The sequence below is a fragment of the Phocoena phocoena genome, chromosome 2 (assembly GCF_963924675.1).
Source record: "Phocoena phocoena chromosome 2, mPhoPho1.1, whole genome shotgun sequence".
Lineage (NCBI taxonomy): Eukaryota > Metazoa > Chordata > Mammalia > Artiodactyla > Phocoenidae > Phocoena > Phocoena phocoena.
Genome location: NC_089220.1, coordinates 115,135,496 through 115,154,410, shown reverse-complemented (window position 1 = coordinate 115,154,410; position 18,915 = coordinate 115,135,496). Strand labels below are relative to the sequence as shown.

General features: G+C 34.9%; 1 protein-coding gene across 4 annotated transcripts in view; it reads right to left on the bottom strand.

Annotated features, from left to right (window-relative positions):
* NEO1 (neogenin 1) overlaps positions 1-18,915 on the bottom strand; it is a 239,684-nt gene that overhangs the window by 130,528 nt on the left and 90,241 nt on the right. For all 4 annotated transcript variants that reach the window (XM_065871044.1, XM_065871046.1, XM_065871047.1 and 1 more), the window contains exon 5: positions 18,189-18,325. In XM_065871044.1, the coding sequence (XP_065727116.1) occupies positions 18,189-18,325 (137 nt within the window). The remainder of the gene's footprint in view (positions 1-18,188; positions 18,326-18,915) is intronic.

Here is an 18,915-nt window from a genome sequence, read left to right as displayed (position 1 = left end):
AATTACAGGGAGGAGACCTCAAGAGGAAGATATTTAAGGCTTCTTGCTATTTGGTTTGAGGTAATTTTAAGAAGAAAGTCAAAGAATATGACCCAATTTACATCATAACTTTATGACACAAATCATATCTCTCACATGGTACTTTGGCACCTTACTTTTCCTCATTTAATATATTCAAAGCATTTTAACTTGTCATTTAATAGTCTTCTAAAATATGATTTTTGCTGGATGTATAGTATTCTGGTATATGAAGAGACCATTATTTATTTAACCAATCAGCTATTGTTGGCCATTTACAATTTTTCTCCATTAAATATCTATCATTCCAATACATATCACTGCAATTTCTATGCATAAATCTTTACACACATCCAGGATTATTTCATTAACGCGAATTATTAGACGTAGAACTGCTGGTCAAAGTAGGTGCAAATTTTAAGCCTTTTAAATTATATCATCAAACTGCTCTCCAAAAAGATTAAATTTGCACGACTACTACCAGCAATGTAGGAGAATCCCCATTTTACTGTAATTTTGCCAAGAGTAGGTTATTATTTTAAAACTCTCTATATAGGCCAAAAAAGGGGGCTGCATTAACCTGCATTTATTCCACTATTAGCAAGGCTGAACTCTTTTCAGGTCAACTGTTCAGTTTCATAAACAGACTATTTTATCTTTCCCTTCCCTTCAACTGAGGCTTTCTTTCATTCTTGTTAATTTATAAGTGCCACTTATATCTGCTGCAATTACTTTTCCAAGTTTTTAATTAAAGGATTTTGATCACTTTAGCCACTCTGAAGAATGGATTTCATAAGGGACCAGGTTAGAACAAGAGAGACCAGTTAGGATACTACTGCCACTGTCTTAGAAAAAAGATTAACTGAACTTGAACTAGGGGATTAAAGCAAGGAGAAAGAAAGACTAAAGAACTGGATGTGGGAAGAAATTTAGAAGATCGGAATGATCAAGAATGATTCCCAGATTTCTAGCAAAAGTGAATAGGTGGGCAGTGATACCACTGAGATACAGAAAAATCAGAGGAGAAAGATATTTAGGGAAAAATGTTAAGTTCAGTTTTGGACAGGTGAAGTTTGAGGTACCTAGGGGCATCCAATTAGAAATGTCTGAAGCTCAGCAGAGGGTCTGGTCTAGGAATCTCGGAGTTACTGTTATGTAAGTTATATCTGAAACCGTGAGTGTGACGAATAATAGGTTGAAGACAGAATTCTGTGGAACACTAATATTTTAATGAGAAAGCTGAAGAAAAGATGCTCATGAAAACAAAAGTAATGGACAGGAACATAAGAGGAGAAACAACATAAATACAGTGTTATCAAGCCAAAGTAGTGGAGCATTTCATGGGTTGTAAGTAAGATGAAGGGATTCAATGCACACCAAGAAGGCAAATATGGATTTTAAGGGTTTTAAAGCAGCCATTTGGAAGAAAGCTCATCTTTAATGATCTCAGTATTTTTTTTTAAGTTTTATGGTGACTATGGAAGACCTCAAAAGGTCAAGAATGGGAATTAATAAAGATGATAAAGTACTGTTTGTGAACATATGTGTATATGAAGGTGACAATTATGACCTCAATAATATAAATGAGGGTAATGGTTCATCTTCCTCCAGAATAATCTTTTAGTGGTTTTAAAAAAAAAATCGCAGCTGCTTTTCACTCCCTCACACCACACACAAAAATGAACTCAAAATGGTTTAAAGACTTAAATATAAGACATGACACAATAAAACTCCTAGAAGAGAACACAGGCAAAACATTCTCTAACATAAATCATAGCAATGTTTTCTTAAGTCAGTCTCCCAAGGCAACAGAAATAAAAGCAAAAATAAACTAATGGGACCTAATCAAACGTAAAAGCTTTTGTACAGCAAATAAAACCATAAACAAACAGAAAGACAACCCACGGAATGGGAGAAAATATTTGCAAATGATGTGACCGACAAGAATTAACTTCCAAAATATACAAACAGCTCAATAACAAAAAAACAAACCACCCAACCAAAAAATGGGCAGAAGACCTAAATAAACATTTCTCCAAAGAAGACATAGAGATGGCCAACAAGCACATGAAAAGATGCTCAACTTCACTAATCATTAGGGAAATGCAAATCAAAACTACCAGTCTGTATGGCCATCATCAAAAAGTCTACCTATAATGAATGCTGGAGAGGGAGTAAAGAAAAGGGAACCCTCTTACACTGTTGGTGGGAATGTAAATTGGTGCAGTTACTACGGGAAACAGTATGGAGGTTCCTCAAAAAATTAAAAATAGAGCTACCACATGATCCAGCCATCCCACTCCTGGGCATATATCTGGAGAAAACTATAATTCAAAGAGATACATGCACTCCAATGTTCACAGAGGCACTATTTACAATAGCCAAGACATAGAAGCAACCTAAATGTCCATGTAGAGATGAATGGATAAAGAACAGAACCACCATATGACCCAGCAATCCCACTACTGGGCATATACCCTGAGAAAACCATAATTCAAAAAGGGTCATGTACCAAAATGTTCATTGCAGCTCTATTTACAATAGCCCAGAGATGGAAACAACCTAAGTGTCCATCATCAGATGAATGGATAAAGAACATGTGGCACATATATACAATGGAATATTACTCAGCCATAAGAAGAAACAAAATTGAGCTATTTGTAATGAGGTGGATAGACCTAGAGTCTGTCATACAGAGTGAAGTAAGTCAGAAAGAGAAAGACAAATACCGTATGTTAACACATATATATGGAATTTAAGAAAAAAATGTCATGAAGAACCTAGGGGTAAGACAGGAATAAAGACACAGACCTACTAGAGAATGGACTTCAGGATATGGGGAGGGGGAAGGGTAAGCTGTGACAAAGTGAGAGAGAGGCACGGACATATATACACTACCAAATGTAAGGTAGATAGCTAGTGGGAAGCAGCCGCATAGCACAGGGAGATCAGCTCAGTGCTTTGTGACTGCCTGGAGGGGTGGGATAGGGAGGGTGGGAGGGAGGGAGATCCAAGAGGGAAGAGATATGGGAACATATGTATAACTGATTCACTTTGTTATAAAGCAGAAACTAACACACCATTGTAAAGTAATTATACTCTAATAAAGATGTAAAAAAAAGAAAAAAAAAGATGTGGTATATACATACAATGGAATACTACTCAAGTAAGTCAGACAGAGAAAGACAAATATCATATGATATCACTTACATGTGGAATCTTTAAAAATGATGCAAATGAACTTATTTACAAAACAGAAACAGACTCAAAGACATAGAAAACAAACATGGTTAACCAAAGGGGAAAAGGGGGAGAGGGATAAATTAGGAGTCTGGGATTAGCATGCAAGCTATAATATATAGAATGGATAAACACCAAGGTCCTACTTTTCACTGCAGGGAACTATATTTAATATCCTGTAATAAACCATAATGGAAAAGAATATGAAAAAGAATATATCTATGTATAACTGAATCACTTTGCTGTACACCAGAAATGAACACAACATTGTAAATCAACTATACTTCAATAAAATAAATTTTTAAAAAAGATGATGTGGTGTGTAAACACACACACACACACACACACACACACACACACACACACACAATGGAATACTACTCAGCCATAAAAAAGAATGAAATAATGCCATTTGCAGCAACATGGATGGACCTAGAGATTACCATACTAAGTGAAGTGAGTCAGAAAGAGAAAGACAAATATCATACAATATCACTTATATGTGGAACCTAAAATATGATACAAATGAACTGATTTACAAAACAGAAACAGACTCACAGACATAGAAAACAAACTTATGGTTACCAAAGGGGAAAGGTGGGGGTAGAGATAAATTAGAAGTTTGGGATTAGCAGATACAAACTACTATATATAAAATAGATAAACAACAAGGTCCTACTGTATACCATAGGGAACTATATTCAATATCTTGTAATAAACTACAATGGACAAGAAAATGAGAAGTATATATATATATGTATGTATAACTGAATCACTTTGCTGTACACCAGAAACTAAGAGAACTTATAAATCAACTGTAGTTCAATCTTTAAAAGTAAATAAATAAATCTCAGTTGCTTTTAAAATACTAAAAGTCTATGAAAAGGTACAAAGGAAAACATGAATAATAAAGTAACCACAAACATGAAATCGTTCTAGTTGTCATATTTCATGATTTCAACACAAAGTTTCATTCATATATTCAATAATTATTTGCCGATAATCTACAATGATAAAAAATTATTAAGACCAGTCCCTGCTGATAAGGACCTCAGTCCAGCAGTAGTGGGGAAAGGCACATAAACAAATCAGTGAGAAAAACTACTGGTAAAAAGAGAGCTATTCTAAGAGACATAATAATTACCTGAGGGTAAGAGAATGGTTATGAAAAGCTTCAAAGAGGAGTGAGGTGAACTATTCTTTAAGAACTATCTAGAAATTTTAGCTGTGGGTGAAAGGATACAGGGAACAGAGCCATCAAATTGCATTATGTTCAGATCCTCTTCCTCTTGATCCTCTTGATACTCTTCCATCAAGATAACGCAGAAAGACTGAATGTTTCTTTGATGACCAGGCAGAAACTGTTACAGCTTAGCTGGGAAGTTCTGATTCATCCGTCGTACTCACCAGACATTGCATCTTCGGATTTCCATTTATTTTGGTCTTTACAATATTCTCTTAATGGAAAAAATTTCAATTCCCTGCAAGACTGTAAAAGGCACCCGGAACAGTTCTTTGCTCAAAAAGATAAAAAGTTTTGGGAAGATGGAATTATGAAGTTGCCTGAAAAATCGCAGAAGGCAGTGGAACAAAAGGATGAATATGCTGTTCAATAAAGTTCTTGGTGAAAATGAAAAATGTATCTTTCATTTTTAATTAAAAACCGAAGGAACTTTTGGCCAACCCAATAGGGTGACGTTACGGTACGACTTCAGAGAAAGATGGTGTAATTTAAAACTTCAGTGATGGATTTGTTATAGAGTATTGACAAAGTCAATTTAGAATTTATCAATTTGTCTCACAAAAATACAAATGGAAAAATTTATTCTTTTGCGGGGGAGGGAAGATGTGTATCGTAGGCAATTATGAATGTTTTAAGAGAAAAGGAAAAATCCCTGTTTAAAAAAAAAACCTCATGACCCATTTTAAGTGTTATCAACAATCTGAGATGACAGGAAATACACGATGAGCTAATTCACGTCACAGCATGTGTAGAAATCCCAGGAGTTAACGATAAAACAATAAATTTGAAATATTTAACAGATGAAGACTGAACTTATAACCCTTTCTGCATTAACACTCACTAAGGAATTTCCTGTAGCTGTAACTTTTTAAAAAATAACAGAAATCAGACAGCTATGACTATAAATATAACTATATAAATAAATACACATATATAACCTCCAACCATTTCTCATAAACTGCTTTCCCCATCAGAAAAAGAAACAAATACTTCAGTTATGGGACAAGATTCAAAATAAAATTTTCCAAAAATTTTTTGTACATAGTGACTTCCTATCTATAAACGAAAAGAGAAGGCCTCATGTGACACACATTAACATTACAGCTTGAATTACTGTAAATACCACCTAGATTATGAAATAGAACATTAACACACCAGAAACCCCATTGTGCAATAGTCACTACCCCGCCCTTGTCCAAAAGTGATCACTATCGTGATGAATTGGGAGATTGGGATTGACATATGTACACTAATATGTATAAAATGGATAACTAATAAGAACCTGATGTATAAAAAAATAAGATTAAAAAAAATAAAACCATAGGTTAGTTTTGCCTATTTTAAAACTTTATAAAAATGGAATCATACAGTATGTATTATTTCGTGCCTGGCTTTTTTGATTCAATGGTATTATCCATGTTGTTGAGCGGTGGTCTGTCAATTTTCATTGTTGATAATATGCCACTGTATGATTAGAACACTATCTATTCTATGGCTGATTGTTTCTGGTTTTGATTTACTGTGAATAAAGCTGGTGAGAACATTATCATGCATTTTTTTGATGCATATAGTTATATACTTCTGATGAGTATACTCCTAGGAATACAACCATTGTAAAAGATAACATTTGTATGCAGTTTTAGTAGAGTCTGCCAAACAGTGATTAAATCAATGTATAGTCCTAACAGCAGTATATTAGAGTCCCCATTATTGTTCCTCATCTTAGCCAACACCTGGTATTGTTAGTCTCTTGAGTTTTAACCACTCTGGTGGAGTACAGTGGTACCTCATTGTGGCTTTATATTTCTCTAAGAACTAATGATAAGAAGAACCTCATTTTCAAATGTTTAGTAGTCACCTGGAGACCTGTGAGGTAGCTGTTCAAGTCTTGCCCGTTTTCTACTGGATTATCTGTCTTTGTTTACTTACTGATCTATAGTTCTTTATAGAGTCTATATCAGAGGTCGAAATTTTTTTCTGAAAAGGGCCAGATAGTACATATTTTAGGCTTTGTGGGCCATCTGGTCTCCACCACAACTACTCAACTCCTTTGCTGTAGCATGAAAGCAGCCACAGTCAATACATAAATGAGTGTGACTGTGTGCCAATAAAACTTTATTTATGGACAATAAAATCTGAATTTCATAAAATGTTATATATCACTAAATATTATTCTTCTGATATGGTTCAACCATTTAAAACTATATAAACTATTTTTAGTTCACAGGCTGAATAAAACGAAGGGGTTGGCAGACGTGGTCCACGAGCTGTATTTTGCTGACTCTTGGTCTAAATAAAGACCTTTGTCAAGTTATATATAAGTCTTGTCTTGTTATTCTTTACAAGAATCAACTTCTGGCTTTGCTGAAACTCTTTATTTTGAATGTTTGTTTTCTATTTCATTAATTTTTGCTCTTATGATTACTTGTTTTCTTTGGGTTAAATTTGCTATTCTTTTTTTAGCTTTTTTGAGATGGATATTTATTTGTTTATTTTATTGAAGTACAGTTGATTTACAATATTGTGCTAGTTTCTGGTGTATAACAAAGTGATTCAGTCATATATATATATATTTTTTCAGATTCTTTTCCATTATAGGTTATTACGAGATATTGAATATAATTCCTTGTGCTATACAGTACAGTACCACCTTGTTGTTTATCTACTTTATATAGAGAAGTCTGTATCTGCTAATCCCAAACTCCAATTTTTCCTTCCCCCCACCATTCCCTTTTGGTAACCATAAGTTTGTTTTCTTATGTTTGTTTCTGTTTAGTAAATAATTTCATTTGTATCATACTCCAACTAGTATGAAAATCTCTAGCTCCATCCATGTTGCTATAAATGGCATTATTTCATTCCTTTTTATGGCTGAGTAGTATTCCACTGTGTGTGTGTGTGTGTGTGTGTGTGTGTGTGTGTGTGTGTGTGTACCACATTCTCTTTATCCATTCATTGAGATATGTATTTAAATCACTAAATTTTCAGCATTTCTTCCCTTCTAATATATGTACTTAAGGCTATAAATTTCCTCTAAGCATCCCCTAAGTTTTGAAAGGTTAAGCTAACAGAGATATGACCTATTTTTAAATTTTCAACATTTCATTTCTGACCCATAGATTATTTCAAAGTGATTCACTTAAGTTTCAAACACTAGGAGATCTTCAACTTATCTTTTTTTTAAAAGTCACTCTTCTGTAATTAGTTCCAACCTTAATTCCACAGTGGTCAAACCTATAGAATTTCTATTCTCTCAAATTTAAGATTTGTCCTGTAGTCAGTATATGGTATATTTTAATGGGTGGGCCAAAAAGTGCCTTTGGTTTTTTAAGTAAAAATAAAAGATACATTTTTCATTTTCACCAAGAACTTTATTGAACAACGTATTTCACCCTTTTGTTCCCCTACCTTCTGCCATTTTCCAGGCAACTTCATAATTCCATGTTCCCAAAACTTTTTATCTTTTTGAGAAAAGAACTGTTCCAGGTACCTTGTACAGTCTTCCAGGGAACTGAAATTTTTTCCATCATTCACTTTGTAATAAAGTAGAGACTAACACACCATTGTAAAGCAATTATACTCCAATAAAGATGTTTTTTTAAAAAAAGACAATATTGTAAAGACCAAAATAAATGGAAATCCAAAGGTGTAATATCTGGTGAATACAACGGATGAATCAGAACTTCCCAGCTAAGCTGTAACAGTTTCTGCCTGGTCATCAAAGAAACATGCAGTCTTGCTGCGTTATCTTGATGGAAGATTATGCGTTTTCTGTTGATTAATTCCGGATGCTTTTCAGCGAGTGCTGCTTTCAGTTGGTCTAATTGGGAGCAGTACTTGTTGGAATTAATCATTTGGTTTTCCAGAAGGAGCTCATAGTAAGAGGACTCCCTTCCAATCCCACCATATACACAACATCACCTTCTTTGGATGAAGACCAGCCTTCAGTGTGGTTGATGGTGGTTCACTTCGCTTGTCCCATGATCTCTTCCATTCCACACTGTTGTACAGTGTCCACTTTCATCACTCGTCACAATTTGTTTTAAAAACGGAACATTTTCATTATATTTAAGTAGAGAATCGCATGGGGAATTACGGTCAAGAAGGTTTTCTTCGCTCAACTTATGTGGAACCCTATCATCAAAGCGATTCACATAACCAAACTGGCGCAAATGATTTTCAACACTTGATTTGGATGTTTTGAGTATTTTGGCTATTTCCCGTGTGGTATAACGTTGATTGTTCTCAGTTATTCTTTTGATTTGATCACTATCAACTTCAACTGGTCTACCCGACCGTGGAGCACTGTCCAGCGAGAAATCTCCAGCATGAAACTTGGCAAACCACTTTTGACACGTTTGATCAGTCACAGCACCTTCTCCATGCACTGCACAATCTTCTTTTGTGTTTCAGTTACGTTTTTACCTTTCTTGAAATAATAAAGCATAATATGCCAAAATTTTTGCTTTTTTCTTCCACCTTCAATATTAAAATGGCTCTACAAAAATTCACCAATTTTGATGTCTTGCTTTAAATGCACGCTGATGTGGCAACTGTCACATACAATCTAACAAAATCGTTTCAAATGAAGTTGAAGACATCTAAGTGCTACTAGAGTCATCTTACAGAAAAAACTGAAGGAACCTTTTGGCCCACCCAATAGTAACGGTTCACAGGCACTTATAAAACATAGAGTTTATTTGTTTGGTGCAATATTTTACAAATGTCAATAAGGTCAAGTTTGTTAACTGTGTTGTTCAGTTTTGTAATATAACTTTGTGGTTTTTATTTTGTTTATACTTATTTGCCTTGTGCTACATATCCTATCAGCTACTGAAGTGTGTTAAAATGTATCACTAGGACTGTGGGTTTGTCTCGTCTACTTCTCCTTGTAGTTCTATCAGTTTCTGCCTTTCACATTTTGAGATTATGTTATGAGGTAATACATATTTAGAATGGTTTTATTTTCCTGGTATATTAACTCTTAATAATATGAAATGTCCCACTTTATCTCTAATAATGCATCTTGCTTTTTTGCTTGGTATCTACAACAGCTTTTTTCCAGTTAGTTTAGACATGGTTTACCTTTTTCCATCCTTGTAATTTTCAAATTTTCTGTATCCTTATATTTAGTGTGTCTCTCATACAAGTAATACATAGTTAGATTTTAATTTCTTTCCAATCTGACTTTTAATTAGAGTAGTTAGTCCATTTACAATTACTGATATATTTGTATTTAAACCTACCATCCCACTATTTGCTTTCTATTAGTCCATCTTATTCTATGTTCCTTTTCCTTTCCTTTCTTACCTCCTTTTGGAGAATTTTTAATTTTATTTTCTTCTTCTATTATCTTGTTAGTTATAGATTCTTCTATTATTCTTTCAAGGCTTCTCACAGAGATTACAGTACACATCCCTGCCTTATTAATCTCTAATATAAAGTAGCACTTTCACCACTTCCTGGAAATTTTAAGAACCTTAGAAGACTAACTCCATATCCTTACTCCTGACTTATACGTTTGTGTACTGTATTTTAAATCTCATATAACATTATTATTTTACATATTCAATATTCACTTAGATTCACCCAAATATTTAACTTTTCTTTTGCTCCTCATTTTTCTTTCATCACCTGAACTTTCATGAAAACTACCATCAATTTGTGACGCGATCAAAGCCATCAATGTTTTATGTCATGATTTCTGCATCTAAAGTTTTACCTAAAGTAATCTTTTCCTGCTCCTAGATGATGAAGTTATTCTCCTACAATTTCTTCTATTAACTTTACAGTTTTACCCTTCAAATTTCAGTCACTATTAAACCAAATGGAAGTCATTTGCATGGTCACTGTAACACAGAAATTCAGTTTTTTTCCTCTCCATTTTAGGAAGCTATTTCCCCCAAAACCATTTACTGAACAATTAGCCCATTCCTCATTCCTTCCAGTAGTTCACAAACCTTTATTCTTCTATGTACATTTTAGAAGAAAACTTCCAGGTTCATCAAAAAATCCATTAAGAATCTTGATTCATATATGCCAAATTTATACATTAACTTGGGAGGATGAATGACATTTTAAATATTGTATCAACCCATCCAAGAGCATGAAATACCTACTTTGCTATTTATTTATCATCTATGTTCTCTACTAGAGTTTTAAATTTTTCTTGATGAAGGTCTTGTATATTCTTGGTAAGTTATATTTCTAGATATTTTATAGTCTTTTCCTACTGAAATTTATCTATTTTAAAATATTTTTTCTTTTTAAATATTTTCTATTGATTATTGCTGGTATAGAGAAATAATCCTGATTTTGATAAATTTATCCTGTATGGCAAACCTGCCCAATGTTGTTTTCTATTATATACTAGTTTGCTGATTCTGTAGGTGATTTCAGGTAGACAACCAAATCATCTGTCAACAGAACAATCTTATCTCTTCTTCCAATTTCAACACCATTATTTCTTTTTCTTCTCTTATGGTAGTGGTAGAACTATGTTATTAAATAGTAGAGGTAACTCTGGCCAACCTAAACTTTTCTGTCATTTCCTGAGAGGAGTATGGTAAACTCTCTAACAATTGTTGATTTATCTATTTCCCTCAGCTGTTATTTAGCTTTTGTTTGATATATTTTGAGGCTGCATATATATTTATGTTGACTGTACTGTTTTGTTTAGCTTTGTTTTATTCTTAATTACTTTTTATTGGAATATAGTTGCTTTACAATGTTGTGTTAGTTTCTTGCTGTACAGCAAAGTGAATCAGTCATACATATATCCCATGTTTTTTAGATTTCCTTTCCATTTAGTTCACCACAGAGCACTGAGTAGAGTTCCTTGTGCTATACAGTAGGTCCTCATTAGTTATCTATTTTATACATAGTAGTGTATACATGTCATTACCAATCTCCCAATTCATCCCAGCCCCCCATCCCCCCTTGGTAATCATAAATTACCATACATCTTGACTCTATTTCTGCTTTGCAAATAAGTTCATCCCTACCATTTTTCTAGATTCCACATATAAGCAATAACATACAATATTTATTTTTCTCTTTGACTTTACTTCACTCTGTATGACAATCTCTAGATCCATCCACGTCTCTGCAAATGGCACTATTTCATTCCTTTTTATGGCTGAGTAATATTCCAGCATATATATGTAACATATCTTCTCTATCCATTCCTCTGTTGATGGACATTTAGGTTGCTTCCATATCCTGACTATTGTAAATAGTGCGGCAATGAACAGCAGGGTGCATGCATCCTTTTGAATTATGGTTTTCTCTGGATATATGCCTAGGAGTGGGATTGCTGGGTCATATGGTAGCTCTATTTTTAGTTTTTTAAGGAACCTCCATACTGTTCTCCATAGTGGGTGTACCAATTTACATTCCCACCAACAGTGTAGGAGGGTTCCCTTTTCTCCACACTCTCTCCAGCATTTACTGTTTGCAGACTTTTTGATGATGGCCATTCTGACTGGGGTGAGGTGATACCTCATTGTAGTTTTGATTTGCATTTCTCTAATGATTAGTGATATTGAGCATCCTTTCATGTGTTTGTTGGCCATCTGTATATCTTCTTTGGAGAAATGTCTATTTAGGTCTTCTGTCCGTTTTTGGATTAGGTTGTTTGTTCTTTTGATATTGAGGTGCATGAGCTGTCTGTATATTTTGGAGATTAATCCCTTGTCAGCTGCTTCGTTTGCAAATATCTTCTCCCATTTTGAGAGCTGTCTTTCAGTTTGGTTTATGGTTTCCTTTGCTATGCAAAAGCTTCTAAGTTTATTTACGTCGCATTTGTTTATTTGTATTTTCATTTCCATTACTCTAGGCAGTTGATCAAAAAAGATCTTGCTGTGATTTGTTGACTATATGTTTCATGTTATATCTTCTTGATCTATGATTCCTCTTTCGAATAAATGTTCCTTCTGCTATTTTCGTCTTTTAGATGGCTACCTCAACTTCCTTTTGTTTTGTCTATTATGCCTTTTCCATCCTTTTATTTTAAATCTCACTGTCTTATTAGTTTTATGTGTATCTTTGTAAACAACATATTGGGGTGTTTTTGTAATCCAATCTGCTTTTAATTGATGAGTTTGACCCATTTACATTATTATAATTACCATTATATTGGGAGTTATTTCTACATTTTATTCATACTTTGTCTTTATAGTATACAATGTTTATTTTTCCCCCTTTTGCGCTTTCAGTTGGATAAACCTTTCTTCTGCTGTTTAAAAGTTATATGTATATTCTATTTCATTCTGTGTTAACTGCCCTTAAGTTCCAAACTCATATTTTATTTCTTAATATTTATATCTATAGGTATACAGATATTAGTATTTCTAGCTTTCCCCTAACAACACATATACACTTGTCTACACCCACTACTTGGTATTGTCAAAAATTTTAGTAGTGGGCTATCATTAATATACTTTTTCTTTACTTTGATTCTCTCCTTTTTAAAAAACAACAATAACGAATGTTCCCAAGTTACTAATGATGCACAGCAAACCCCTAAACATAAAACAACCATTATTGGCATAAAACAACCATTATTTTCTTATGCTCACAGATCCTGTAGGTCAGGAATTATGACAGGGCACAGCAGGGATGGCTTATCTCTGCTCCACAATGTCTAAGAAGACTTGAATGTCTGGGGGTGACATAGAAAGCTGGGGGCTGAAGTCAACTGAAGACTTTTTCATTCACAAGTCTGGTTCCTTGGTTAGATGACCTGAAAGTTGGTCTCAGGTGGAGCTGTCTATTAGAGCACCTACAATGTAGGCTTTCCTCGTGGTCTGGGCTTCACACAGCATGGTAGCTAGGTTCTGAGATGGAGATCCCAAGAGGAAGTGTCTGGAAAGCACTAACTTCAAGAGAACCAAGAGGACTCCACATGGCTTTTTATAAGTCTCAGAAGTCATGTGATATCTCTATTGATTCAAATAGCTCTAAGCCCACTCAGATTCAAGGACAAGGGGTATAATAAACTCCAGCACTCACTAGGAGGACTTCAAAGAATTTGGGGGCTACATTTTAAAACTCCCATATCTCTTACAGCCTTTCCTGAATGTGTCTCTTCTTATTTGAGTATTCATTCCAAAAGTGCTTTCAGTGTGTATTTTTGTGTAGCAAACCTTCCTAGGTCTTGTATGATGAGAATTTTTACTATGCCTCACATTTTGGGTATATATAAATGCTATGTGAATTCAATGTTCTTTTCCTTTAAACCTTTAAAAAATTACTCCACTGTCCTCTTGAAATCACATCTCTCAAAATCAACACTAGGCGCAGTCTAATTCTTGTCCCTTTATAGGTGATCTGCTCTTTGTCACTGGGAGCTTTTAGAAGCTCTTTTTGACTTTGATGTTATCAACCACTGTAAATGAGTCTAATGGTGAGTGTTTTCTCCTCTCCAGTATTTAGCAGTCATTAAAAGCCCTCTCAATCTTAGGTCTTCCATTAATCTTTAATTCTGAGAAATTTATCTTAATTATTTCTTCAAATATTTCTTTCTCTCTTTTTATTTCAGATCTCCTCTAGGATTCCTATTTATCTGGATACAAGCCCTTCTACATCTAACTTTCACATCCCTTGGCTTTTATTCTATGCATTCTCTCATTTAATGCTATGTTCTTAGAGAGTTTCTCAATGTAATCTTCCAACTCAGGAGTTTGTTCATCAGCTGTATATCTTAGACTATTACTCAGTCTACCGTGTTCTTTATCTTTACTACATTTTTCATACCTAATATTTCTACTTGATTCTGTTTTCACATTTTCTAGTTCTTGCATTATATTGCTAATATCCTTATCTCTTTAAATGTATTTATCATGCTTATTTTAAATTCTTGGTCAATTTTTCCACTAATTCTCCATCAGATGGTATATGTTATTCACTTGGTTGTCTTTCTCTGAGAGCAGCTGTACAATTCAGGGGAGTAGTTTGGCTATAAGCTAATGTTCTTCTGGTGTACCAGCCACTCTATCTGAGAACATGTATGGTCACCAGGCCCTAACTGCAGGAGGATGAGCCCTGGAGCAAAGAGCCCTAAGGACCTCAGAACTACTGTTTTTTATTCCAATTTGCTGGGCATTCCACAGGTAACTCCTCTGGTCAAGGTTTCATATTTAAATTCTTAGGTAGAAATAGCACCGGCCTCAGAGTCTTCCTAGGTTAAAACCTACCAATCTGGGAGTTTGGAGGCAGTGTGGGGGAAAAAGTAGAAAAGTGATCCCCTAAGGGCAGTCAGGCCATACCAGTTTCATTAATTCCATCAGAGCCCCAGTAGACCTTTTGAATGGACATGGAAGCCTGGGCCATTCCTGTTCATTTCTGCTGTGAAAAGATAGTCTCAAGGCAACACCAGCGAGGAAGATAAAATGTAACAGCCTCCTTCCAATCTACTTTCTCACTGTTACCGCTGGCAGTCCTTCGTCCCAGGCTGCAGCCACCACCCCCACAAACCATCTTTCTTTCACTCATCCATAAACACATACAGGTTCATAGCACCTGAGTCTCCCCATAATTCCCTCTCACTCCTCTAGTTTCTTCAGAGTTGATTTTGGGTGAGGGAGTCAACAGCTAGAATTAGATTGACAGAAAATGGAAACCAGCCTAGAAACTACTTTCTTCATCAAAGGTGTAGAAGTCTTGCTCAATTTCAACCACTCCCAACCCAGTTCAAAGATTTCAGGCAAGCAGATGAATGAAAAGTTAATATTTAATAGAGCATCTTACCACCAAAAAAGCTACCTGGGACATCTAGTTTAGAGAGTAATTCTTTCATGGATACAGATCTTATGCCATGTCTAGCTTCATACCTTTGAAAACACCTTTTAGCTATTTTTTCTAACTTTTCATCACCATAGACTTATAAAGCATTCGGTGTAAACTTCTGGGTGAAATAAAAAACAACCAAAACTCTTCTATTGGTCTGCTCACTAAGATTTTTGACCTTGAGATATTTTTAAGCACCAGAGTTCCCCAGTCATCTAATGAAAATCAAAATCACGGCAGGCACTCTAAAACACATATGAACAACTATTAGCCTCAAGCCAATATGAAACTATGTCAGATACAGAGAAGTTAGCAGATAGGCTGCTATTTCAATAGTAGGCAAAAATGGAAGGACCTAACATAGAACCTTAGACATTCTCCCCAATTGGGGTTGGGGAGGAAAAGAAAGAGTTGGTGGACTATTGATAAGACTTGGTAAGTAAATGAATTTGGTTGCCCCCTAAAATAAGGTTATCAAAAAAGCTAGTTCAACCTTAAATTGTATTGTAGAATACAATATCTAGTACCAAGGAGGTGATGTTTTTGCTCTGTTCTGTACTGATGAGATGGTATCAGTAATACTTTTCAGTACTGAGCACCACACCACATTCTCTGAAGGTCAAAATCTTTCAAATTTTTGCCAGTATGATGGTGGGGAAAATGGTATCTTTTGAATTTGTATTTTTCTGACTGCTAGTAAAATTGACTATCTACTGATGAAGAAATGCAAATAGCTAATAAACTCCTGTGAATTGCCTGTTGGCAGTCTTTATCAGCTTTCTTTAGGTTATTTCTTTTTAAAAAATCTCTTTCTGAAAGGTCTCTTTATTTTAATGATTCTGACCCTTTTTCAGTTATGTGTTGCAAATATTTTCTCCCAATATATCATCTGCACAGGGTTTTTCTATAACTTTTTAAAAAATGTGTATGTTGTCAGAATTTGTTGGTTTTTGCTTGACATGCCATTTCTCTTTTTCCTAAGATAGTCTCTCCCATCAGAGATAATACAAACACTATCCCATATATTCTTCACCTTTTCACATTTAGACCTTTGAAATGAAGTAGAGATCCAACTTTATTTCCTTCCACTTAAAAGTCTTTTGTACCAATAGCCTTTAATAAATAAAACACTTTTCCCCTCTGAATTGAAGTACCACTTTGATAATATTTTAAAGTTCCATAATTACTTGTATCAGCTAGATTTTATTCCTTTCTATTGTCTAGCCTATTCTTGGGCCAATGCCATGCTGTTTTGATTGGAGAAGGTTATTTAATTTTAATATCTGGGTTTCTTCACTCTTATTCTTTTCTCAGCTTTCTAGAATGTATTCACTTAAAGGGCATTTTCTTAAGGCACAGATGATAAGATGGAACAGGATACAAAGTACCAGATGTATGTTTTATCCTGTAACTAAAATCTGCAGTTAATTAAGCTAACAGAGTCTTAATTAGATTCCATACAATGAATAAAAACAAAGAGCAGAAATTAATTGCATGGACAAATGTAACTAATACATATGGCAGACACTACGCCTCCCATTTGAGGCTAATAACAAGGTACTTTACTTTGGAGGAAACTGAGGCACAGGTAGAAAAATGGAGAGAGTATCAAGCCAAGAACCTGACTAACGAAAAAAACAAAAAGAGAAAACATCCACCAAGGGAGGCATGGAAGTTCACTAATATTTTACTTGTCCAGTTCCAATTACATAGAGGTAAAGAAATCAGTCATTCTACCACTGGTCTAATCCTACTTACTATCTAGCCAGAGCAATGGTTGAGCTCAAGTGAGGTAACAGTTATATGAACTCTAAGGCCTGCTCTTTTGATTTGCAGAGATTATGAATCCACCCACAAATAGCAATACAGAATATAAACATTCTATGCCTCTGCCAGCACAGAACCCCAATGTGCTCCCCAATTCCTACCAAACAGAGTAGGAATGTGACTACTTTCCACTCTGAAACCCACAAAATGTACCAAGAGAAAGAAACCTTCATATAAAATATGAGATCACCCCAAACCATGTATCAGGAAGTATTCTATCAAATACAATACACTTTGAGACAACTTGATAATGAATATCATAAGTTAATATATACCTCTACATATCCAAGCAGTGTTGGATTTCCCTAAAAGTAACAGAGAAGATCTTAAAGATTTTTATTTGAAACAAAGACAGATTTGCAGACAATTCATAGGAGAGAGAGCAAATGTTCCTCTGAGGGTACACTTCCATATGGAGGAAAAACAAGGGAGATGGGGAGATTATGTGTACATGCCATGGTCATTTTCTTTGACTTCCAAATCAGAGAACCTATAAGGGAAATGCTGCGATGGTCAGCATTAGTTGAAAAGAAAGAAATCATCAAATCAAACAGGTTGTTACGTTGAGAGCCACACTGCACTCCTTCCTAGGTGATCTATTCACCCTAAAGGAGGGAACACCAATGCTTAGGATATGTGGTTCTGGGTCAGAGAAAGAGAAAGCATTTTTGAGAAAAGAAAAGTGAACTGAACCTTCCAGATGCCATAGATCACACCCTTCCCTACCCTACACTACAGATAATAACAACAATAACTGACTTTGAGCTTTTACCATATTCTAGTCACTATTCTGGGAGTTTTACAAGCATTACTCTTCTAGTCCTGAAAACAACTCCAATGAGGTAAGTACTCTTATTAAATCTCCACTTTACAGATGAGAAAAATGAAGCTCAGAGAAGTAAATTTCCTATAGTTATAGAGCTAGGAAGTATAAGACCCAGCATTTGAACTCAAGTAGCCCATTTACTTTTAACTATTATGGTGTATTGCCTCTTCCACATTAACTTTTAACAATTACAAACCCATAAAGTACACAGGATTTTTAAAATTTATAAAGGAAATATTTGCATACCTTGTACTGTAAGCTCTGCTTGAGCTTCAATTGTCTCATTTCCATTATCAGCTATACAAAAATAAGTGCCAGCATCATCCTCGGTGACGTCACTGATCTCCAGACTACCACCTGCCAGCAATACCAATCTTTCAGAGCTGCATTAAAACATATTGATACATTTCAGAACCAGGAAAATAACACCTGAAAAACATTCCACATAAAACAGATAAAACACTTAGACAGTATTATTTATACAGCTATAGATGGACTGAGACCCACATAAAATATCAGTTTAATTTACTCCAATTTGCTTTGCTCAAATTTCACATGCATAAATATCACAAATACAAATCAAAATGTTACAATGAATTATCTCCGACACTTTAATTATTCCCAAAGGGATACCATTTTTGTGACCAATTCCACTCCCCACAATCCATCTCTGCTTCTTTACTCTGCCCAGTTTTTTTTTTTTTTGCAAATTACGTAATTTTCAAGTCTGGTATCAATCTGAGAGTCACACCACCACACCTATGCCATACTCAAATGACTAACAGAAAGGGCAAATGTCAGATCAGAAACAGTAAGTCATGGGGTCACAGTGCCTACTGAAAGTTTCCGAGAGTGGCTTGGCTAGGAAAGGGAGGAAAAGAGGAAGGGAAGGGAGAGAGAACAGTTGCCAGAGAGCAGCTTCCTGGGTGTGGTAGCTGGGCATGAACCAGCCACCATCACGCCATCATCAACA